Source organism: Rhodamnia argentea, chromosome 10 (assembly GCF_020921035.1).
Source record: "Rhodamnia argentea isolate NSW1041297 chromosome 10, ASM2092103v1, whole genome shotgun sequence".
Lineage (NCBI taxonomy): Eukaryota > Viridiplantae > Streptophyta > Magnoliopsida > Myrtales > Myrtaceae > Rhodamnia > Rhodamnia argentea.
In genome coordinates, this window is record NC_063159.1 from 10,291,033 (window position 1) to 10,314,628 (window position 23,596).

The 23,596-nt window shown below is 42.5% G+C and overlaps 4 protein-coding genes and 1 long non-coding RNA gene across 9 annotated transcripts; 2 read left to right on the forward strand and 3 right to left on the reverse strand.

Moving 5' to 3' along the window:
* Nucleotides 1–127: 127 nt before the first annotated feature.
* Nucleotides 128–6,876, forward strand: LOC115742739 (pentatricopeptide repeat-containing protein At3g18110, chloroplastic). Its single transcript, XM_030677200.2, has 4 exons — nt 128–4,065; nt 4,175–4,375; nt 4,647–4,737; nt 5,414–6,876. The coding sequence occupies exons 1-4, from the start codon at nt 473–475 to the stop codon at nt 5,912–5,914; spliced, it is 4,386 nt and encodes a 1,461-aa protein (XP_030533060.1). The 5' UTR covers nt 128–472; the 3' UTR covers nt 5,915–6,876.
* Nucleotides 6,877–8,906: 2,030 nt separating this feature from the next.
* Nucleotides 8,907–12,737, reverse strand: LOC115742758. 2 transcript variants are annotated; one of them, XR_004015603.2, is made up of 5 exons: nt 12,549–12,737; nt 12,154–12,249; nt 11,518–11,734; nt 10,715–11,416; nt 8,907–9,925 (listed from the first exon to the last, which is right to left on the reverse strand). It is a non-coding gene; the product is annotated as an uncharacterized LOC115742758 (long non-coding RNA). The 2 variants fall into 2 exon arrangements; XR_007196699.1 differs by lacking the exon at nt 8,907–9,925 and adding an exon at nt 9,994–10,178 and having other exon boundaries at nt 10,213–11,416; nt 12,590–12,737.
* Nucleotides 12,738–13,623: 886 nt separating this feature from the next.
* Nucleotides 13,624–16,343, forward strand: LOC115742749 (translocase of chloroplast 34, chloroplastic-like). Its single transcript, XM_030677226.2, has 8 exons — nt 13,624–13,790; nt 13,962–14,088; nt 14,343–14,450; nt 14,531–14,655; nt 14,752–15,016; nt 15,544–15,612; nt 15,721–15,882; nt 16,036–16,343. The coding sequence occupies exons 2-8, from the start codon at nt 13,990–13,992 to the stop codon at nt 16,144–16,146; spliced, it is 939 nt and encodes a 312-aa protein (XP_030533086.1). The 5' UTR covers nt 13,624–13,790; nt 13,962–13,989; the 3' UTR covers nt 16,147–16,343.
* A 390-nt stretch (nt 16,344–16,733) lies between these two features.
* On the reverse strand, nt 16,734–20,096 carry LOC115742750 (superoxide dismutase [Fe], chloroplastic). Of its 4 annotated transcripts, XM_030677228.2 has the most exons (9): nt 19,970–20,096; nt 19,799–19,851; nt 19,241–19,312; nt 18,658–18,846; nt 17,999–18,170; nt 17,772–17,890; nt 17,581–17,607; nt 17,439–17,462; nt 16,734–17,345 (listed from the first exon to the last, which is right to left on the reverse strand). In XM_030677228.2, the coding sequence occupies exons 1-9, from the start codon at nt 20,019–20,021 to the stop codon at nt 17,139–17,141; spliced, it is 915 nt and encodes a 304-aa protein (XP_030533088.1). In that variant the 5' UTR covers nt 20,022–20,096; the 3' UTR covers nt 16,734–17,138. The 4 variants fall into 4 exon arrangements, with proteins under 4 accessions (XP_030533088.1, XP_048127276.1, XP_030533087.1 ...); XM_048271319.1 differs by lacking the exon at nt 17,439–17,462; XM_030677227.2 differs by lacking the exon at nt 17,439–17,462 and having other exon boundaries at nt 16,734–17,378.
* Nucleotides 20,097–21,757: 1,661 nt separating this feature from the next.
* Nucleotides 21,758–23,578, reverse strand: LOC125312484 (probable pterin-4-alpha-carbinolamine dehydratase, chloroplastic). The gene is made up of 3 exons (XM_048271320.1): nt 23,159–23,578; nt 22,818–23,010; nt 21,758–22,249 (listed from the first exon to the last, which is right to left on the reverse strand). The coding sequence occupies exons 1-3, from the start codon at nt 23,522–23,524 to the stop codon at nt 22,158–22,160; spliced, it is 651 nt and encodes a 216-aa protein (XP_048127277.1). The 5' UTR covers nt 23,525–23,578; the 3' UTR covers nt 21,758–22,157.
* Nucleotides 23,579–23,596: the final 18 nt, after the last annotated feature.

Here is a 23,596-nt window from a genome sequence, read left to right on the forward strand (position 1 = left end):
CGCCATCTAATATTCTCGCGTTTCCTATAGCGTTGTTTCTCGAAGGACGACCAATAAGGCACAATTATTGGAGGACGTAAGGACAAATGATGCGGCTTTATGGATAAATTAAGGAACCAGCAAGGTAGAGACAACTTTCTTTAAATATCACATGGAAGCATCAGGATTCGAGATGGTTTATATGCAAATTGCAAAGCCAATTCAGTTGCTCACTTCCCTTCACAGGACAGAGTATCAGGCCATAAACAATGGGCCTGATTTCTCTTTGGGTACCCGGAAAGTTTCGGGGCATAAATATCTCGAGAGATGTTCACAGATTCCAGCGACCCATGATTCCAAAACCCAAAAGATTTTATCTTTAGCTTAGTTTTCGTCTGGATGGATAACGCAGCGTCCCGTTACTTGAGAAGAAACTAGAGCGGGGGAATTGAATTCACCAACCCCGGATTGTAAGCAGTTGCAGCATCCATTGATGGGCACTGCAGCTGCTTGCACTGGCCGTCTGATTTTCGCATCACCTTCATCCTCCACAGCCCACTTCGATTCGGCTTCCATGACCCAATTTGTTTCTTGCTCTTCTTCAACCTCCTCCTTCACTACTGACCCTGACCAAGCCGACGACAACCCTTCCAAGTTCACCTACAGCCGAGCTTCCCCGTCCGTCAGATGGCCCCACCTTAAGCTCCCCGAGAGTTTAACTCCTCGCTCTCAATTCTTGGTCGCTCCACCTTCGCTCTATCATGCTACTGACAAACCCAATTTCGAACATGTTCCGGGTGGCGAGAGTGAGGAGGAGAGGCGAAGTTTGGATATGGTGGAGCCATTGGACGTGAATGAAGAGTCGCTCTCGCAGGACGGGTTAGGCCATCCCAGCAGGAACAAGATCAAGAAGATGAACAAGTTGGCTCTCAAGAGGGCCAAAGACTGGAGAGAGAGGGTCAAATTCTACACTGATCGAATACTTGCTTTGAAGCCCGAGGAGTTCGTGGCCGATGTGTTGGATGATCGGCCGGTTCAGATGACCCCCACTGACTTTTGCTTTGTGGTCAAATGGGTCGGCCAATGCAGCTGGCAACGTGCGTTGGAGGTCTATGAATGGCTGAATTTGCGGCATTGGTATTCGCCCAACGCTCGAATGCTCGCCACCATCTTGTCGGTGCTGGGAAAGGCTAATCAAGAGGCGTTAGCTGTCGAGATTTTCACCAGGGCCGAGAATTCCGTGGGTGATACTGTTCAGGTTTATAATGCAATGATGGGTGTTTATGCTCGGACCGGGAGGTTTGGTAAGGCCCAAGAACTGCTCGATTTAATGCACGAACGTGGTTGCGAGCCAGATCTCGTGAGCTTCAATACTCTGGTGAATGCCCGCTTGAAGTCAAATTCTATGGTGCCTGGTTTAGCTGCTGAGCTTTTAGGTGAGGTGAGGAGGTCCGGTCTTAGGCCTGACATAATAACTTACAACACTCTTATAAGTTCGTGTTCTCGTGGGTCTAATTTGGAGGAGGCAATGAAAGTATATGATGACATGGAGGCACATAACTGTCAACCTGATTTGTGGACTTACAATGCCATGATATCAGTGTATGGTCGATGTGGACAATCAAGTAAGGCTGAACAGTTGTTTAAGGAACTGGAGTCCAAGGGATTTTTCCCTGATGCAGTGACGTATAACTCTTTGTTGTATGCATTTGCAAGAGAAGGGAAAGTAGAGAAGGTCAAGGAGATTTGTGAGGAAATGGTGAAGAAAGGGTTTGGGAGAGATGAGATGACGTACAACACTATTATCCACATGTATGGTAAGCAGGGCAAGACTGATCTGGCCTTGCAAATTTATGAAGACATGAAATTGCTTGGCCGGAACCCTGATGCTGTTACTTTCACTGTTCTGATTGATTCACTTGGAAAAGCAAATAAAATAGCGCAAGCTGCAAATGTTATGTCACAGATGTTGGACGCGGGGATTAAACCCACGCTGCGCACGTATAGTGCCCTAATCTGTGCCTATGCTAAGGCAGGGAAGCGTGTCGAGGCTGAAGAGACCTTCAACTGCATGTGTAGGGCGGGGATAAAACCCGATTATCTCGCTTATTCAGTTATGTTGGACATACTTTTCAGGTTCAATGAGACGAAGAAGGCAATGGTATTATACCAGGAAATGCTATCTAGCAATTTCAGGCCTGATCGTGCCCTTTATGAGGTCATGCTGCATGGTCTTAGGAGGGAGAACGATGTGGACAATATTGACAAGTTGGTCAAAGATATGGGAGACTTGTGTTGTATGAACCCATCAGTCATTTGTTCAGCTCTCGTGAGGGGGGAATGCTATGATCTTGCTGCTACGATGTTACGATTAGCAATCAGCGATGGGCATGAATTGGATCGCACAGATCTGTTATCTATATTGAGTTCATATAGCTCATCAGGCAGGCATGCAGAGGGATTAAACTTGCTTGAGTTTTTGAGGGAGCATGCCGGATCCAATGCACTGATTAGTGAAGCACTGGTGATTATGCTTTGCAAGGCAGGCAAAATAGATGCTGCCCTGGAAGAGTATAGTGAAACTAGTGCATATGGTTCATTCAGTGGAAGTTATATCTTTTATGAGTCCTTGGTTCAATGCTGTTTAGACAATGAACTTTTTATTGAAGCTTCTCAGGTCATTTCGGACATGAGGTTCTACTGCATTGCACCGTCAAAGCGGCTGTACGAGATCATGGCACTTGTATATTGTAGAATGGGCTTCCCCGAGACAGCCCATTGTTTTGTTGATGAGGCAGAAAGAAAAGGTATTTTGTTTGATGATAACTCAATATATGTTAGTATCATCGAGGCATATGGTGTTGTGAAGCTGTGGCAGAAAGCAGAAAGTTTGGTGGGAGGTCTTAGAATGAGACGTTCGGTAGATCGTAAGGTTTGGAATGCACTGATACACGCTTATGCTGCCAGTGGTTGTTACGAGCACGCGAGGGCTATTTTCAATACGTTAATGAGAGATGGCCCTGCTCCTACACTGGAGTCCATCAATGGTCTCTTGCAAGCTTTAATCACTGATGGGCGGTTGGATGAACTTTACGTGGTGATCGAGGAGTTGCAAGATATGGGTTTCAAGATAAGCAAGAGTTCTATTATTTTGATGCTTGATGCTTTTGCTCAATCTGGAAACATATTTGAAGTGAAGAAGATATATGCTGGAATGAAGGCAGCGGGTTATGTTCCTACCATGCATCTTTACAGGATCATGATCGGATTGTTGTGCAAAGGGAGAAGAGTAAGGGATGTTGAAGCCATGGTGTCCGAGATGGTAGATACAGGGTTTAAACCTGATCTTTCAATATGGAATTCTATGCTTAAATTGTACACAGGGATTGAGGACTTCAGAAAGACAGTTCAAGTGTACCAGAAAATTCAAGAAGCTGGCCTTAAGCCAGATGAAGAGACATATAATACTTTGATTGTAATGTACTGCAGAGACCGTCGGGCTGAAGAAGGTATAGTGTTGATGCATGAAATGAGAAGGCTCAGCTTGGAACCTAAGCTATCCACGTACAAGAGCTTGATTTCTTCCTTTGCCAAGCAGCATAACTTGGAACAAGCCGAAGAACTTTTCACGGAGTTGCATTCGAAAGGGTACAAATTAGATCGTTCCTTTTACCACATTATGTTGAAACTCTACAGAGACTTGGGAGATCATTCTAAAGCTGAAAATTTGCTGTTAGTGATGAAAGAGGCTGGGGTAGAGCCGACAATCGCCACAATGCACTTGCTTATGGTTTCTTATGGAAGCTCTGGACATCCTCAGGAATCTGAAAGAGTCCTTGAAAACTTGAAAGTAACAGGAATAAATCTGAGTACATTACCATACAGTTCAGTTATTGATGCTTACCTGAAAAATGGTGACTATAGCATTGCCATTCAAAAGCTTGATGAAATGAAGAGTGAGGGGGTGGAACCCGACCACAGGATATGGACATGCTTCGTGAGGGCTGCAAGTTTGTCCCAGCATGCATGCGAGGCCATTAATCTCTTGAATGCATTGAAATGTGCTGGATTCAATCTTCCCATCAGGTAATCATTACTTAATTGCTGCTCAGATATGAGAAATGACAATGCTAGGTTTCACTCTCCCCTTTTATGAACTTAAGAATGTTATGCTTTGGCTGCGTTTGTTTCAAAGGCTTCTCACAGGAAAGGGCGAGTCACTAGTTTCAGAGGTAGACTTTTTTCTGGAGAAGTTACATCCTTTGGAAGACAATGCTGCTTTTAATTTTGTCAACGCTTTAGAGGATCTTCTGTGGGCATTTGAGCTTCGTGCCACTGCTTCCTGGGTCTTTCAGTTGGCGATGAAGAAAAGTATCTACCGGAAGGATGTGTTCAGGTGCTTTGTACTGTCATCACCTTTTCTAGAATCTCCTTTTTCATTAAACATATAGGTCAAGCAGATTTCTTCCAAGGAATAAAACTAGTTGCTGGGTGTTGCCAGTATTTTGGTTCATGTAGTTTTAAGTTTTGACACCGGACGGGTTATGGGGGTTAAAACTTGTGGCTGAACTGATTGATTGATTGAATATCTCCCACAATAACAGGTCTGGACTTGGTTGAATTTCTTTCTGCTGATAGCAGTTTGCCGTATTGTCTACTTGATGCAGGGTAGCTGAAAAGGATTGGGGGGCCGATTTTAGAAAGCTGTCTGCTGGTTCAGCTCTTGTTGGTCTTACTTTATGGCTTGACAACATGCAGGCACATTCTCTCTCTCTCTCTCTCTCTTATTGCTTTTTGCTAAATAGCTCACATTCTACAAAATCGAACAGTGTGTGCGGATGTAGATATGAATCTCTGTCATTCTTTGCTTCTTCCAGGGAACTATTATCTATACTAAACATATATATACCTGCTTTGTTGAATATATATTGTAAATTTCAGAAGATTGCTGACGCCTGCTTGAAATACAGTTAATGATAGTTAAAGATACTTGAAACTTATCGCTTATAGCTTCGCATTGATAGTTGAAGATACTTGAAGTTTGTCACGTATAGCTTTGCATAGCCTATCTATACATGTATTATTGCTGACATTTTTTGTTTCAATGTTTTTAGTATCAGAAACTGATCTGACACAAGACTGCACTTTGCACAGAAGTTTTGTAGATACACATAAAACTAAAGTCATAGAAGAACTAAACTCTCTGTAGGTTGAGAGTATCTGTTATCTTCAACGCCTCTAAAGGCCGTGGAAGACTCACCATATCTGTTGTTGCGGTGAAGTTGCTGTCTAATAATATGTGGGATAGTGTTATAGACTATTTTTTTTGGGGGGGCGATGTGTTATAGACTAGTTTCAATTGCCAATTTTTGCTATGGTGTTTATGAAGTTTCCTTTGCCTATTCAAATAAGTGTTGAGAGCTTTCTATTGCAGGATGCATCTCTGCAGGGAAACCCTGAATCCCCAAAATCTGTAGTTTTGATAACAGGCACCGCAGAGTACAACCTGGTTTCTCTTAACAGCACTCTCAAGGCTTTTCTGTGGGAGATGGGATCTCCATTCCTGCCATGTAAGACCAGGTCCGGCCTTCTTGTAGCTAAGGCCCACTCTCTGAGGATGTGGTTGAAGGAATCCCCATTTTGCTTGGACCTGGAGTTAAGAGACGCTCCTTCTCTTCCCGAGTTCAATTCTATGCAACTTATTGATGGATGTTTCATAAGGCGTGGCATTGTTCCTGCATTTAAGGACATAACTGAGAGGCTTGGAGTGATTAGCCCCAAGAAATTTTCTAGGTTGGCTTTGTTGTCGGATGATAGGAGGGACAAAGCCATTCGAGCTGATATAGAAGGGGCAAAAGAGAAACTGAACAAGATGAAAATCGTTGAGCTTAGGAGGACAGAAAATAATGAGAGGCTGCAAAAGAAAAATTGTTAGGAAGGTCATGCGTAAGATTGAGGAGAAATATATAGCCGGTTTCAATATGTCCTGATACATCTCTGTGGGAAAATGGATCATTTACACATGTTCTCTTATTGGAGGAGGAGTTCCATTGTCTGACTCATGTTCCTTAGGACTCTTTCTATCCTCCAGACTCCTGGAGAGTGATGTTCCATTGTCTATGTCCAACTCTTGCTACTAAGGTTAATGAACATCTTTAATATGAACAGAGATCAGGATGTGAAGAATGCAAGGCGAAGAATTCATCTGGTTAATGAACATTTTTTTCGTGCATGTTTAGGACCTCTTTTTCGCGTGAATTTGTTGCAACTCCAAACGTGAGTGATCAAATCCAAGAAGTGTCAACTGCTGGAGGAGACTTAAGTCACCATCCCGTAAGGACCACAGTTGTCTTCTGAAGTCAAGAAGCATTCATCTGTGTATATGTCTCAAGCCTTGGACAATAATTTGCCTCTGGCTGGAAACTCCACAATTCCAGTATACGAAGTGTATCCAATGCTGAGAACAGATGAAATGGGTGCTTGGAAAGGCTTCTTTTTCCAGAGGAATCGTTTGGACAAACTGCATGAAAAAAGAGATCTGATGTCGAGGACTTGGCAATTGCTGGGTGTCAAAGAAAGCAAACTTCTTGTGCATTAGTCTTGCCCAAGGGACTCTCTTCGGATGTAATACAAGGAAAACCTTCAAGAGCACTATTGTTGCCTCAATGGACATAAGATCTGTCCGCAGATGTATAGCCCTGGTGATGTAAATGAAACTTTTGATAGCGTTCATGATTTGCGGTGTAAGTTCCAAATGTAGCTGGGAACATTAATTTCTTGCTTATTTCAAAGTGAGGAAAGCTGCGGATGTATAGAAAAAGTAGATTATCCGGACATTCATCAGAGTGAACCGATTTATGAAACGTTTATGTAGTTTGCACCTTGTACTGTTCTTGGTCCTGTATGCTCTGAAATCGTTTTTGGTGCGTCAAAGATGGAGAATATGAAATAAGTTTTGTAGTTGATCCCGTTTGGTTATTCGCTAATGTGAAGCTGCTCCGACAGAAGTTGAGTTAAGCCACTGAGTTTGAGAACGTACTCTTTAATCCCACTTGGACATTTTATCAAAGCGTGCACTTCACCATACTTCAATGTTGAATTTGACCGGAACCTAAGCTGGACAAAATATGTAACCTTGAAGGCTGTCATGCAATTTTGTTGAACTGATTACATGGACAAAAAAATAATCTTGGTAAGTTCAGACAGATCAGTACAGTTCAACCTAGTACGATCCTTCTCCCTTCCTTACTACGGATAACTGGAGAAGAGAAGTTGTGTCTTTTGTTACCAGTACCTTACAAGTTGGATTCTATTAGGTGAAAAGGAGCCGATCTACCCGTTCTTTTATGTGATGGGTTGTGTAATTAGGCTAAGCAAATGACAAACCAGGAGAAAAGTTCAAAATGAAAAGAACTAGCAGTTGAGAGGAGGAAGATCATGAAGGCATGAGCTAGCATCCGCCCCATGGCCCAGTGGATGGGAACACTGGCAATTTAGAATGCTTTCTTTGCAGGAGGAGATAATTCTTCGGGGTTTAAGGTTGACTAAAGAGGGCAATCTTCCGTCGGGTGTGGGAGACATGTGGGCTTGTGAGGTGCTCGGCCTATGCTAATCTCTTCTGCACCATATATCAGCCATTTATCTTTTAGGATCATGCACTTAGCCAGACAGAGAGAGACCCCCGAGGAGTCTATCAAGTCTTACTGACATGATCGTGTTCTCCCCTACAAAAGATGATTCACAAGCTAACCAATTACGTACTCAATACACGTTTTGATATCGATCAATCTCGTTTTCTTTGTTGCCAAGGGAAAAGAGCTCAGCCATGCCTTTCTCTCCAATCTTTACAGCTCCTAGTTTGATCGCACTTTGCAAAAGAGTATGTAGTACAGTAACAGTCTAAACCTCAAATGGAGGAGGATGCTGGGTATTGGAGCGCCAGAAGAAGCTAATCAGTCACAGGGAAAACGCCTGCACTAGCCAGTGCATAGATCCCCGGTCCATGTCTATTGGATGGATCCCGATGCTTGAACAAGTTGGCATGTTGGTCACGTACAACTTCGAAGATTGGTGGTAGTTGCTAAAAACAGTCAATACAATATTATAGACAAGGTGGCCGTCAGTTTAGGGTGCAAATCTCCATTCTTGAGGTGGTCCCAAGCATTTCTTGAAGCAGGAAAATACACTTTCCACATTAAGCTGAAGTTCTCTCTTAGATGGAAAACTGTGCAACGTTGACATTGTGAGTCCTTCTAAAAATGTCATGATCTTCTTTTCCAAATGCTAATCCTCACTACCAATTATTAATCTTCTCGTGGTTAGGTTTTCGACGTAAATGGAACGCCTTCCCCAATTGGAACGCCTAAGCACAGTTATAAAAGAATGCTGGAGCTTTAAGCAGGATTTCTAGGCACAAGACATTCCACTTACAGCATGTCTCCGTTGTACTTCTCCGACTTGACGACTCCTGTGGAATAGTGCTAGCATCATAGTTCTTCACCTTGCATTTTTCGGCTCTGTCACTGTGAGAAGTTTACCCTCACTTGTTTGATCCTTTATTTCTTTACTTCCAATTCTGTAGCAATTGTTCATTAATACTCTGCGTGACTAAATCTGAAATCAGAAGCAGATAGACTAGTCAGTATCAGACCCATTTTTTCATGCCTCCTGTAAAGTGGGAATAGGCTCTAGTGTATGCACTCATATATTATAACAAATCCTCCTCCTTAATGGCAACATTTTAAACTTGTAAATAGCGTAATTAATCAGGTGAAAACTGGTTCTGCACAATAACTTTGGGCAGCTGAGAGTTGAGATGCACCTTACCCTGTGCTATAGTTAACTATACAGAAGTTCAACTGGTGCAGAGTACATCTTTGTCAGGTTGCCCATGCTCTACATCAACCCCTTGACTAAATCATCTCAGGCCCGACACTCTAGAATTCACATGCAGTCCTCATCTGGTACAGCACCTATCATTTTCTCTTTTGTGGGTTTCTTTCTATTTTTTCCCGATGGTAATGCAACTTTCGTGTGGAGGTGCATGAGATGGGCATGGTGGAAATGCAAGTCCTCTTGCATATAGACCTTCACTGTTGTTAAGAAGTGGTAGACATTGCCTGTTGCAGACCTTAGAGTTTAGTAAGCAAAGAATGATGGAATCTTATTGATGGTAGAAGTTTAACCTTGAAATGGAGGAAGTACGAGGAAGCAATAGGCTCGGAAGGGTTGCATTCAAAACTCAGCACCAATTGCCAACTTATACGGTAAGTTAAGTGCAGAGATTGACAATTGATGGCAGCTTGTTTCACTCAGACAGCATAGTCATTTCAACATTTCCTTATTTTTCTTTGTCTTCCATGAAATTTTTCAGCAACGGGAGTTGCCAGATGCTTTCTGGACAGGAAGAAATCAATACGCGAGGAGAGAGCCACCTTCATTCTGTTGCCAGTCTCTGGACGTCCTTGGCAGTCCAATTAGTACCATGGAGTATCTGTCTCGCTCATGGAGCCCAGCAGCCTCTGACTTCCTAAGCATTTTCTTGTCAAATGTAAGAAATCTTCCCATGTTACGCTCATTCGAAACAATTCTCAGCCATTTCCAACGAGACATGAGTACAGATACATGAAAGAGAGCACCAAAATCATTCCGGGTGGGGCTAGTCCTTCTCATTCAGAAAATGTTTCAGCATTGCTCTACTATTTTGGCATCCAGCCGGGAAAAAATTCAAAATATAGTCATTCTTATCACGTAAATGATTTCACTGATTTCTCTTCACAGAATCTGTTAATTCCTCTAGAGGATAGCAGCTTTCAAAGAAAGCCTGATGAGGAGCTAAATGAGGGTTATAGAACAGGAGATCATGATGGAGAATCAGAAACAGCGGAAACAAAAGAAAGTACCTTTCTCTGTGATGTTCATACTACGAGGAAGCACGCACAAAACTCTGAAAGCAACAGAAACAATTGGAGTCAAAGCAAACAAAGTACTGTCAGTAGAATGGATAGCCTACAGGTAACATATAATCCTATGTCAGTTCATTCATATTACGAAATCCCGTCAACATGTACTATTCACAATCCCGAACAACTTTAACTTCGCCAAAAGTTTAGGGCATATGTATGAGTTAATTGTCGCACCAGTGATGAACTTTTACACACTTGAAACACTTTCTTTTGCATGCAACCGCAATAGCAAAACTCTATCATGACATATTGCTACTATTTGGCTCACTTGAACTATGGTTAGCACCAACCATGGACTCGAGGGGTCAGATTTCCTAATAAGAAATCTTAACTAGGACATGAACAAGCCTCCAAGCAGCAGTTTCGCAAAATCATCAGGCTCTAGCCGATAATATCAACAATCAACTGATTAATTTGAGCCTTTTACAGTCCTTTGTTCACTTTCAAACGTTAATCCACGTTCTTGGGTAGACTACAATGATAGGCTTGAGTGACATTTAATGTTCATGTTAGATGCATGGGAAATTGAAGTGAACAACTAACGTTCTTTTTTTCTCTTTTGTCGCACATGAATATTTCACAGACATTATTTGCAATTGAGAGGCCCCACCCAGCTGTCCATAAGAAGCATCCAACAGTTGATCTGAGCAGGGTAATGATGGTGAAGCACTTCTATATCTTTTCAGAGTTACATTAGGTTACTGCATTAAACGTTTTGCTTTTAATTCGGCTAAACTTGAAGGATGTAAAGGGATGGATAAAAAGAAAACCTTTGGCCAGCCTACTCAAGTGGTACAACGACAGGAAGAAAGAGGAGCTTCGACTGCACACAGCCAAAGTAGATGCCGTTCTATCTGTTGCACGCTTGGCTGCAGCAATCGCTGGCATCACCAGCAGCAGCATCACAGGCGTAGATGATATCAACTGCCACAATAATAGGAGCACGGTGGCTTATGACAATGACATGGGAAATGTCCTTTCTTTTGCCACAAGTCTGGTGGCTGCTGTCTGTGCAGAAGCAGCGGAGTCAGCAGGGGCACCCAGAGACCAGGTTGCCTCTGCCATCAACTCTGGTTTTGCGAACCAAACACCAGCTGACATGATCACACTAACAGCCACAGCTGCAACGTGTAATGATTCCATAACCACCATATCCTCACAAATGTTATACATGGAAACATGTTCAGCTCCTTTGACACCCAGCAACAGATGTATTTATGCAATTGATCCTTTCCAGGTTTAAGAGGAGCTGCAATACTCAGATCAAGAACAAGAACCATTGTAAATTCCTATCTGGAAGAGACTGAAGAACTGCTGAATTCCGGGACTGCAATGCCAGTAATCACTCCTTCTGGTAGAATGCCTGTACTGTGGTTCCCTATTGTTTGTCTTCCGTGCCATATATGTAGTACTATGACCAATGTCCAAGTGTTCACTCAGGGCAAAAGAGGCAAAGATTAGTATCAGTCCATCTGAAACACAGGCAGCTGTTATTGAGTCTCAAAAGGAAGTATTTGGGAGCGGTTCTCACATCAAAAGAGTGTATGATTAAGTATTCAGTTCAACAATTTACCTTAAAATTCCTGGCAATTACAGAACTATTGGTTACTCTGTCCCCTGATGCTCTTGGATTTTACAGACAGAATTTTGGATATGTTGGAAGAAGCTCATGAAGCCCGTGGCTACTTCTTGCTCAGCTTACAAACCAAAGGAGGCGATATCAAGCTGTTGTTCCGCAATGAGGATCAAGCAATCGTGTGGATATCATCCATATCTAATTGCCTGCATGTCTGTTCCCCCAACAACAACAAATGTCAAACTAGAAGATGATTCATGATGTCTCAGCTCGTTTTTTTACGAAGAACAAACGGTGTAGACTAAACTTAAAAGCATAGAATGCCACGTACTTATTGAGTCACCTAACCTTCCATGCTACACTTGCAAAATCATCGAATTCTACATAGACTATGATTCAGGCAATGGAACCTCAAGCCAAACAATGAAGAATGTAGTGAGCATAATATGAAATCACCAGGGGAACATTAACGGAAAACTCTTATTTGTGCCGTCATCCATTAAAAGTCACAAGCAATAAGCACGAATGACTGAGCAATCTTTCTTCTTCTTTTTTTGGCATCAGAGAATTCCATCAGAAATAAATTACCAGTTTGGTCTTGGATTTAGATGAATAATGAACATATCTACCTACCAACGAATCAACTCGGAAGCTCTACCGTTTGAGCTGCCACTGAATCGGCGGCTGGCATAGTGGTCGTTCCATAGGTGAACAAAAAACCTGACCAACCTGTTAAAAAGCCAAAAAATTTAACACATTGAAATATGACGTCCACAACCTGAATAACTGGACAAATAAATTGGGGTGGTGATGACAAAATAGAGCAGTCGCTGTCTTGAACAACAACAGATCAACAAGCACAGTTGAATATGAACTTGAGTGTCGGTCATGATGAGCTACACCAACAGTGGAAGCAAAACAGAACAACCATGCGAATCATGGGATCCGTCGTTCGAGAAATTGAGGATTTAGGACACGAGCTTGGATTGGACTGCACAGCAGAAATTAGACAGGAAAACATCCTTCACCTGTGCGTGAACAGCGAGGAAGGAATTATGCGGTTGCATACGAATTCTGCCCTGTCAACAGAAAACAAGTGATCATTCAGCTGATAAAACCTTCCATTTTGAGACCAGCTTCATGTTCCGAGCATGTTGCATTACTCTTGTCCATTTCACTCAGCGTCAATGAATTCCAGCACTACCTGAGCATTCTCCTTCTTGCCCATGGAACTTCCACGGCAGGAGAAAGAAGACGAAAACGAAAAAACGACGGATTCTCTGTCAATCAACAGAAAAAAGTTCTGACCATAATAAAAAAAAAAGGAAAAAGTTGGAAATATTCGAGGGGCCCAAGTCATCGGGGCCCAAGCGATTCGGGTCCGGGAATCCACAAGGCTAAACTCAACTCTTACATTGTTGTAATTTCAGCAATTTTGCAAAAGCATATAATTAGGGGCTTAATGAAAATTAGACAATATATGGTTTTTGAAAGATATAATTCATGTTGTTTTGAATTTTGAAGTACCGTAATCCAAAGACTAATTCCGATCGAAACCTTTTAGATTTATTGAGTAAGGAATAATAAATCTATTCGATAACTCAAAATGCAAAATTTAATCGAAATTTAATTGCAGCCTATAAATCGCTATCGATGATTGAACTATGAGGCTGAACACATGAGAAATATCATAGTTGAAAAAATAGAATCTTGGATACCGCGTGTCGGCTATAGGATGGTATGTCAACTAAATAAAGATAGTGGGTAAAAATAAAAACTCGATGAAAAAGATAAAAAAAATCCATGTATTGAACTACGCAACTGTTTTAACCACAAAAAATGATACAAGACTAGCGAATTTAATTTTAAATTTATCCTACACAGTAGAGTAGACGCAAACAGCTAATGAATATGCTTATATAGCTTGTGTTATTTGTTCAGTAGTTTCCTAGCTCACCAAAAAAAATAAAAATAAAAAAACCGAGAAGAATTTTGGACCCATTTTAACGAAGAGGATGTCACGCAATCGGGCCTAATAAAGAGGATTGCCCGACCCGCTTCAATTTCGGGTAGGAGGAGAGAAGCAAAACCGAATTGACAGAAGCCCGTTACGAGCCTGAAATGACGAATGTAGCCCTGGGGTGCGGCCAGTGAGAAAGAAGTCGGAGCAAGCGTTGTTGGGTGGGTTCTACAAGGAGGAAGGAGAGCAGGCGAAGCCAAAAGCCTTCCTTATCCCAATCCCAATCCCAATCCCTGGCTTTCGGTTTCAGGTACCTTTCTCTCTCTCTCTCTCTCTCTCTCTCTCTCGTTTTCACTCGCCTTCGGATTTCTCTTGTTTGTTGTTTTCTCGGGGTTTAGGGTTTATGAATAATGGTTCTCGATTCTGGCGTCACTTTCTCCTTTCTGAAACTTGCATCTCTTATTGTGTCTTTGAGCATCAGAGGACGAGGTCTGGAGTAGTTGTTGGAGATGGCGTCTCAATTGATCCGCGAATGGGTCGGAATTCAGCAATTCCCGGCTTCCACGCAGACGAAATTGCTCGACTTGCTCGGCAAACTCAAGCACGAGGTCCCCCTTCATCTTTTTGCCATGTTCTTTGTTGATTTTTTTTCCTCCTCATGTGCTGAACTCGAATGTCCAGCTATCAGAGGTTTCGTTTCTGGACAGCAATCGGCTCGTAGTCCCTTTTGTCCCTTTTTCCTAGTTACCTGGTCTAGTAGTGGACGACCTAATGCGCAAGTTCCTCTGTGTTTGTTTTTTTTTTTTTTCCTAGTTCTCTGACTCGGAGTTAGCTTATCTGCTTATGTATGACTCTGTTGCAGAACGTGAGCACCTTGACGATTCTTGTCATGGGGAAAGGAGGGGTTGGGAAGTCCTCCACCGTTAATTCCATAATCGGCGAAAGAGTTGTTGCTGTTAGTGCTTTCCAGGTAGTTCCCTGCATTCTAACCATTTCGCTCCATACAAACACTTGAATCTTGTGACCACTTTTGGTTGCTTTTATGTACAGTCGGAGGGGCCAAGACCCGTAATGATCTCACGCTCGAGGGCTGGGTTTACATTGAACATCATCGACACTCCTGGGCTCATTGAAGGAGGATATGTCAACGATCAAACCCTTGAAATCATAAAACGGTTGGTTGCACCTTGCTTCGTCTCACTAACCTCTATGGGGTTCATATAATTTCATGTTTGCAATGGTAATTTTTCCTGGTTGGGTATGTCGAGCAGCTTCCTTTTGGACAGAACGATTGATATCCTCCTCTATGTGGACCGTTTGGATGCTTACCGGGTGGATAACTTGGACAAGCAGGTCATTAAAGCCATCACTGATAGCTTTGGTAAAGAAATTTGGCGCAGAGCGCTGGTTGTTCTTACGCATGCCCAACTTTCTCCACCGGATGGTTTGGAATATGATTTATTCTTCTATAAAAGATCGGAGGCTCTTATGAAGATTGTTAAGTTGGGCGCCCGGATTAGGAAGCAAGACACATGGGTACTTTTGCTTTCTATTCTATCATCTTTCTTTTTATCCTTATATTGGTTTTTCTAGTTATGCCTTCCTTTGTCGACCTTAATTTTCCTTTGTGATTTGTACCCTCTACTCACTGTTGTACTGGATCTTTTTACTTTGATCACTTTTACTGGGTCGTTTCACGGCTTACATGTATGATGCTGATGGGGTGGTCATCAGGCTTGACGATTCATGATTCTTAATAGAGAACTCTGATTGATGGACTTATAACCATGGGTTCTAGGATAAGGAGTCTCTTACACGTGAAAGTTTTAAAACGAATGCTCATTTATGTTTGCTTCTGGGGAAATTGAACTTTATGGACCATGAGTGACTGCTGTTGGATAGTAAAATTTGCTTCCAAATCTGGTCAACTCAATCATGATGTGTCTGGCTATGGATTACTTGTGGAAATGGTAAATTTGCCAGAATTCACAGTTTAATGAATTATCAATTGGTTGGTGGAGATTTTGTATTTTTCATTTTGTATTTTCCTTGTTTTCTTGTAGGGGTCTTCTGTTCCTGTTGTTTTGGTTGAGAACAGTGGGAGATGCAACAAAAATGAGGATGATGAAAAGGTAGTACTTGCCTCCTGGAATTCTATTATCCTGTTATTTTGCTTCTCTGTTGTATTTGGGTTTATCATTTTCTTTGAGTTCATAGTACTGTCGTGTAAATTGCTGCAGATACTTCCAGATGGAACTGCTTGGATTCCTAACCTTGTGAAAAAGATGACAGATGTTGCGTTGAATGGAAGCAAGGCTATATTGGTGGACAAGAAATTGATTGAAGGGCCGAATCCCAATAGAAGATGGAAAGAATTTATCCCTTTGATTTTTGCACTCCAAGTAGGTCTTTCAAGTACATTATTAATTTGTTTTCTTTTCTTACCTGTTCATCAATTCCTGGATTTTGGATGCAATTCTCAGTTTTCATTTTGCTTGTGTACTTAATTCGTGACATCTGAATGTGTTCATTGTTTTTGCCTGGGGTGTTGACAGTATTTCTTCATCATCAAGCCAATTCAAGGGGCAATCAAGAGTGATATTGCTAAAGAGGCTAGACCATCATGGGAGTTGAGGGATGTAGGAGCGGCCTCTCGGAAGTTCTAAATAGATCATAGATTCTTGCACGATGATGTTTCTGGACATTTCAATGGCAAGTCCATACTTTGAACTACTTACGAGATGGCCTTTTCTTTTGGATGTACTTGGCGGATGGAACTAGTGTTTTTTGACTTCGAAGAGGATGAGATGTCGTGTGCTGAATATTGTTGCAAATCCACTGCAGCTTTTGGACTTGATACTCAGACACCCTTTTATTCATGATGCACGTGTATATGTCATTTCAGGAGGCGTCCTCCTGATAAACCACAGATGGGAAATACTTTCCTAGACTCGGTACATAGGAAGCCAGAAAATCAGTGGTGGTGGAGCACCCAACCAGCGAATCTGGATCCAGGGTAAAAATTCCCCACATTGATAATGATTGTCCCTCATTGTGTAAGGTCTTCCTCTTGTTATCTAATTAGTAATTCAGGAAGTGTGTCACTCGGATTTGGATGGCATTTCGTCATTGTAACCTTCAATTAGTTTCAGTCATTTCTACGATAATCCTGATTTCATGCTTCAACGTCCCTTGAAAAGAAACGTGAGTAGTGAACTGTTTAGTCCCTAGTCCTTTGTCTGTCAATTACTTGCTTAAAACGTGATTCCTAATAGCAGCATCTTGAACAAATGGTCGAGTGCAACAGTTATTAACCCGTGTAACAATCGGAACTGGTAAGATGAACAGTCATACAGTTTAGCCTAGGCTTGTCACAACTCCCATAGGAACATTCAAAATCAAGTGCTGTTGGGCATTTTCCATCTTCGGATCTCAAAGAGAACAAAACCAATCCACGTCAACCTTCACGAGCGCCTTGCAGGCTTATCGTCTCTGTGCTTCTCTTGCGAGGTTTCAAGGTGGGCACAAGGTATCCATACAGGCTGATTCTGATATATCTAGGGGCCCTCTGCTTGCTCAGACTGATCTATTTTCTTCCCAATCTGCAAGCGATTGATGACCATAATGATACAATTGCAGCCAAAACGATAACATGGCGTCATTCCGCTGGATCCTCGATGTTGCTATCCAGATACATCTCAACAGCTTCATTGCTGGAGTTTACATTGTCTTCCCCATATTTCCTCTTCTCCTCCTCCCGTTCTCTTTCAGCAACTTGAGCCTTTGCCATCTCTAGTCTGGCACTCACAGTTTCCCATGACACTAGCTTCTCCATGAACATTGATACGTAATCAGCTCGACGACTCTGTGAAAAGATGAAACTGATGCACTTAGGCCCCAGAGATGCATTACAAGATCAACACAAATAAGCCACTTCCAAAATGCGGATTTATGGTACCTGATAATCAAGGTCGTAGGCATGCTGTTGAGAGAATTTCATACCAGGATTAGTATTCGAATAGAAAATTGCTCTCACAGCTGGGAAAGAAATCTATAAATTACTTCCAACGAAGAAAGTAAGTAAGATTAAACATGATTACCTCCCAGACATCAATAGTTAGAACAGGCTGCCAGAACAGAAATTAACGTGTGTAAGAAGAGCAGCGATACTATACACAACAAATTACAGGAAATAAAGAATGAGATCTATAAATGCATGACATTTGAATTATATTAATCTATGGTAGTGCAATGAATAATAACAGACACCAAATTTACGGACCGTTCTTACCAAATAATCCCAGACAAGGGGATTCACAGCATTGGGACTCTTCACCACCACTAGCTTCTTGTCCTCATCGGAAGGGCGTGGATTAGAAGCATTACCGACATTGAGCCTATTTGCTTTGTCTACACAGTAACCAAAACCCAACATGATTTTTAGATAAATAGGGATTTGGAGGTGAAAGTTACAGGAGCACACCAGCTAAGGCAGGTAAAAGAAAAAATTCCACTCACATGCAAGCCACACCCAACCTGAGCCAAATTGTGTAGATGCAGCTGACCTGAATTTCACACTAAAATTTTCAAAAGAACCAAAATCTCTCTCAATCAGTCCTAGAAGGTCACCAGATGGCTTTCCTCCACCATTTGGTACCATTGATTCCCAAAAGAAGTCATGATTCCATATCTGCAGATTATGCAAGAAAATAATCAAGTTGAAGTCCTCAGAAGGTGCGACTGGTGAATGCATTTCAAGGGGCAAAGGGAGGAGGAGAAAACTATTCTGGTAATGTAAATTCATTCTCCAGCTTTATTCCATAGAGTGAATATGAAAGTTCTAGTATACGAAATACCTAATTGGGCAAGCTAGCTGTCCTGCAAGGGATTTATTCACCATTAGGCAACAGGAAGATCCTATCTTGAGCAATTTTGGTAGCCGCATTCTCTTTCAAGAATTTTGAAGTACTGATCCTACTTTAAAAAATGAAACCCCAATGTGTCCTAGCTTTTGCCCCTCACGAGATTGAGAGATAATTACCTTCTCCTATTGTAAGTACTATGGACCCAGCTGAGGACACAAGCATGTGGAAGGATTAACTATACATGAGGAGTTCCAATTAATATGATGATACATCACAAAGTAAACAATTTAAGGACCACTTAAAATCTACTACCTGTGCGGCATTATTGAAAGCAGGAAGAATGTCACCCTTGTTGTATGAAAGAATGATAATGTCCTCCAATGACATCCCGTCTAGGTCAGTCCCGACTATTTGCATGTTTAGATTTTCAACATATCCCCGGTGGTGCTTTCCCCAATGATATGAGATCGTGTCCTGGCTCATGTGTGGCTCCAGAGCATCCTGAGGCAGAGATATTGACATCTGAAGCCTTAACATTGACAAACACAAACTGGCGGCACCCCAAGGCTCTAAGTCAAGCTCAGTTATATGCACTGTTTGAAAGTATATTCAGCCACAACGACTGTGAAGCCAAGCAACAACGCCATCACCATGATTAGAGCACACTGGTGCAACAGATTGTGCGACATTTATAAGCTTAGTTACAAAGGACCAACTGACAATACATATATAAATTCCGTCAAATCAGCAAACCGATCCCATTAACACAACAACACAAGGCAAAAGGCAGGAAGTGCTACTGGTTTATGCAAGCCATGGGGACTAAATAAGAACAAAAGAGTTACCTTACCAAAAAAAAAAATAAGAACAAAAGAGAGATGTGTTCAAACCATACCAGCGGATAAGGTGGAGGCTTCAGGTCAAATTTAGCAGAAATTGGAGCAGCAACAGCCCTTCCACGTTGTCTCTGCAGCACAAAACATGGTTATTGGGGTAAATCCTGCAATGACTCCAGCTTCTTTTTTCCTCCTCTTTCTTTATTCTGCCAGGGTATACTCCAGTTGAAATACAGAGGACAAGCAAAAGAAAACCCCAAATCCCTCAAGAAAAAAACCGTCGGGCACGAGCTCAGTTAGCACCGAGTGCGTAAAGAGCTGTCACCAAAAAAGCATTTCGTCGAACATAATGAGTACGACTTTATTTCGCCCATTTGGTTTCCCCAAGCAAAATTCTATTCGCGGGCAGGGGCGTGACAAAGATTTGCATTGAATGAACCTTCTGGGTCCTTGAGGTTGGGCAGGCCAAATAAGAAGGCGAACAAAAGAATACTCAGTTCCTTCACCTATCAAGTTTCGTATGTACTCTGTTTCATTTTTAAGCGAGTAACTTGTTGGTTCGCACATCAGCGCGTCAAAGTCGAAAGCGGAGACATTGGGAGCAAGCAGACGCAGACCTGGTTCTTTGTGGCATGGAAGTTACGGGTTGAAACCAGAGCTCCACGAAGTCCTACAATTCAACCGTCATCAGTCCCATCACACCGAGTGAAGCAAAAAACTGATTGAACTCGAAGCACTAGAGCAGCGGTGGTTCGCTAGAGAAAGTCGTGCGCGCTACAAAAAGCCACCTTGGCAAGGTACGAGGGCGCATGGCGGTGAAACAGCTGCAGTTGCGGCCATCGCTCCCGTCTCTTTCTCCTAGCGTCGTAAAGTCGAAGATCGAAGCCTACGCGATATAGTTTCACCAATTTATATCGACGCGAGGTCTTTTTACTTTTTGGGTTAAACGATAGAACACGAGCGTTGAGGAAAATGGGCTTATGAAGCCAGTTGCTGTAACAATGATGAGCCATGAACTGCAGTGCATATGTCCTGAGAAAATTTCAAATAAGAATTCCGAGTGTTTTTATTCTTTCAAATAAGGACTTCAAATGTACTTTATTTCAAATAAAGATCCGAATTATCCTCTTTATTTCACAAAAGGTCCTAATCAAGGCCACTTCCGTCATTTTATATTTTTTTATTTCTTTTTTCTTTTCTATTTTCCATTTGTTTTTCTTTTGTTTCGGCCGCTGTGGCACTCTCTTCCTCTTCATCTTCCTCTTCCCCTTCCCCTATCTCCTCTTCTTGCTTCCATTTCAGGCGTCACCATCACCGACCACAGAGGCACATGCTCTTGTCAAATGGAAGAACTCTCTCTCCCCTCCTCCACCTTCTCTGAGCTCATGGTCACTCTCCAACCTGACCCATCTCTGCAACTGGACTGGCGTTGCCTCCAACAATGGCGGGTCAGTCTCGGCGATCAGCCTCTTCGGCTCAAGCCTTAGAGGCACGCTCGATGCGCTTGACTTCGCTTTGTTCCCGAACCTGACCAGCTTTGAAGTTAGCAACAGCAATCTCGAGGGCCCGATACCGTCCTCCATCGACAATCTCTCCAAGCTCAGGTTGTTGGACTTGGGGAGCAATCTCTTCCTCCATTTGCTCGACAGAGAATTCCCGAGCTTCATGGCCGATTTCGAGAACCTGACATACCTCGACCTGTTGCAAAACACATTGACCAGCTAAATTCCTGAGTATATGTACGCCAACCCAGTGAACCTTGAATACCCTCAACCTCACAGCGAATACGCTTCACGGGCCGATCGGGCGAGGGCTCCCCTTGACAGCCGCGAGGGACGCCTCGCCGCGGCCGGCGAGCCCTCGCAGGCCTCCCTCAGTGGCCGGCCGAAACAAAGATGAAAAAATGGGAAAAAGGAAAAGAAAGAAGAAAAAAGGAAAAAAAGATGAAAATATTTTATTGAAATGACCAAGGGAAGAGAGAGTTCTTCCATTTAACAAGAGCTTGTGCCTACCTAGTCGGTGATGGCGAGGCCTAAAATGGAAGCAAGAAGAGGAGACAGAGACAGAGGAAGAGGAAGAGGCAGAGTGTCCCAGCGGCCGAAACACAGGAAAAACAAATGGGCAAAAAGAAAAGGAAAAAGAAATTTTAAAATATGAAATGATAAAAATGCCCTTCTTTGAAATAAAGAGAACACTTCAAACCTTTACTTAAACTTTTTCCAATGTATTTTTCCATCCAAACATTGTACGTTGGGTTTTCTACCTCTTGAATATTGCTTCTCGTCGAACTAAGACAGAACCTGAGTCGATATAAATAGAATATCTTACTTAACTTCAAATATGTCGACTTAAACGCTGCGTTTGGGTTTGTTCCTTAGACAAGCAATGTTGCATTACCATAGAACATCTCCAAAAGGTCAGACTGAAGCTGAAAAATGACAAGTTCATTGAGCATCTCCAACAAGAACAACAACATAAGTTCTCCATCCGCTGTAATCGTACATGAAGCCTGTACCAACACAGGAGTAGGATTTCCTACTGCTATTGCATGAGCAGAGTGCAATCCAAGCAACATCTGTGTTCATTCCCATACTGCATTTGAATGACAAACTTCTTACAACCTGAATAGGTATGAACAGACAACTTCCCTTGGTCCAGGACAACCATTTCAAGTATTCACCAGGCAGAAACAGGATTTGCCGATTAATTTGGACAAAATATCAAAAGGATTGGAGGGAAAGAAGGAAAAATAAACATGGTTAAGAATAGACATTCAAAACGAAAAGAAATTTGTCAATGTTTCCACCAATCTAAGAATAATAATGGGGAATCACAATGTTTATCTGCTGATTGAGCATTGAATGGATCAGCAGTCCGCGAATCAATTTACAATGGAGAACCGCCCCTCATCAACTGGATGGCGCAAAACTTTATCTTGAGCATTTCGCTTCTCCTATAGTGCAAAAATTTCTTGACTTATGCCCATACTCTCTTCTTAGGTGCCAGATCTGATGTTTTGATCTTGTCAATTTTAGCAGCTACGATGAAATCATTCATGCTCAAACCCCCTGCATTGTCAAGTGCAAAACCTATTAAATGAGGTATACGATAAAACCAACTTTATTAAGTTCGACAACCTCGAAAGGTGAAGACAAGCATCGCATTTTGCCCATGCAATTGGGAAACATACAGCGATTAAACAACAGGAGAAACGATCTAAAACGGAAACTAGGAGGATTAACTATGAAAACCTTGTGCATTTCATATGGAGTGGCATCAATCCAATCTTCACAGTAAGAACTAGAAGCATCATGTTTTTCTTATCCCGTCGCCCAAGCAGTCATGCATGCAAAAAATAAGTCGATAGCTCCCTATCAAGTGACTATGCTTCTCAAGCTCCCCTCTAAAATGATACAGTAGCTTAAAAAAAGTGCCTCATCCATCACTATATAATTCTTATGTACGTCCCAATTTGCAAAGTGCTTGAATAACTGCTCTACAGCTACTTACACCATGTTTCGCATCTTGCGGCCACCACAGTAGGGTATATTTACGATCATCACATGTAGCCATCTCATTGCACAATGCCGAAGCAGGCCGTTGGCCATAAGAATATAGAAACAATAACGGTCATACCAATGGAAGAAGTCCACAATTCAGCTCTAACTTGATTGGGTTGCTCCAAGTGCAAACTTGGGAAGTGACCAGCAGGTTCGACCACGTTATAAATCCGGTTAATCAGCTCAACCCCACATTTAAAATCCCTCAGCTTCCACAAGCACTGTAGTTTAAGCCCGCTTTCTTCTTCCAACAGTCTCCACCCAACAACCTAATGGGAGAAACCACAGTGTCAACAGATACACCGACACTTCAAAAATGTTCTTCCATTTGTGAAAATTGGAACTTGATATGAGCATGTAGCAGCAGTAGCTCAGGAGAAGCAATTAACACAAAAATCACAAAGGGGAAAATTCAACCTTCTTGAGGAGCTTCTGGGCGTCGTCGAGGGACATGGGGGACTGGAGAGGGGAAACAGGGGAAAAATCCTGCTCGGCAAGAGAGAGAGCGGAGGCAACGGGGATCAAGATCTTGTGCTCGGTGTTGAGGTTACCCAGGACCTTATCTCCGAAACCGCTCTCTAGCTCCGCCGGGAAAGGGTCCCTCGCCCCGAAATCGCCCAGCAAGTCCGATCCCGTAGCGTGCGTCCTCACGGCGAGGCGGCCCGGGGTCGGGGGTCGGAGCTCAAGGAGATGAGGGCGCCGAAGAAGACGGGGATGAGAAGGAGAAGAAAGAGTAGGGCGATGCAGACAGAATGAGAGGTGGGTTGGGGTGGTGGCGGCCATGGCTTGCGAAAATTGTATTCCAGTCAGTGGATGAAGCAGAGAGGAGGAGAGAGTGTGGCTGGACTTGAACTC

Excerpts from the sequence above, each read along its gene's own strand:
- LOC115742749 (XM_030677226.2), top strand. The coding sequence starts at position 13,990 with ATGGCGTCTCAATTGATCCGCGAATGGGTCGGAATTCAGCAATTCCCG. Across the intron at positions 14,089-14,342 it reads TCGGCAAACTCAAGCACGAG|AACGTGAGCACCTTGACGAT; the intron begins GTCCCCCTTCAT and ends ACTCTGTTGCAG. Across the intron at positions 14,451-14,530 it reads TTGCTGTTAGTGCTTTCCAG|TCGGAGGGGCCAAGACCCGT; the intron begins GTAGTTCCCTGC and ends TTTTATGTACAG.
- LOC115742750 (XM_030677227.2), bottom strand. The coding sequence starts at position 20,021 with ATGGCCGCAACTGCAGCTGTTTCACCGCCATGCGCCCTCGTACCTTGC. Across the intron at positions 17,608-17,771 it reads CCCTTGTCTGGGATTATTTG|CCTGTTCTAACTATTGATGT; the intron begins GTAAGAACGGTC and ends CTGTTCTGGCAG. Across the intron at positions 17,379-17,580 it reads TAACTATTGATGTCTGGGAG|GGGCCTAAGTGCATCAGTTT; the intron begins GTAATCATGTTT and ends AATGCATCTCTG.
- LOC125312484 (XM_048271320.1), bottom strand. The coding sequence starts at position 23,524 with ATGGCCGCCACCACCCCAACCCACCTCTCATTCTGTCTGCATCGCCCT. Across the intron at positions 23,011-23,158 it reads CCCAGAAGCTCCTCAAGAAG|GTTGTTGGGTGGAGACTGTT; the intron begins GTTGAATTTTCC and ends TTCTCCCATTAG. Across the intron at positions 22,250-22,817 it reads ATTGTGGACTTCTTCCATTG|GGGGTTTGAGCATGAATGAT; the intron begins GTATGACCGTTA and ends TTGACAATGCAG.
- LOC115742739 (XM_030677200.2), top strand. The coding sequence starts at position 473 with ATGGGCACTGCAGCTGCTTGCACTGGCCGTCTGATTTTCGCATCACCT. Across the intron at positions 4,376-4,646 it reads TACCGGAAGGATGTGTTCAG|GGTAGCTGAAAAGGATTGGG; the intron begins GTGCTTTGTACT and ends TACTTGATGCAG. Across the intron at positions 4,738-5,413 it reads TATGGCTTGACAACATGCAG|GATGCATCTCTGCAGGGAAA; the intron begins GCACATTCTCTC and ends TTTCTATTGCAG.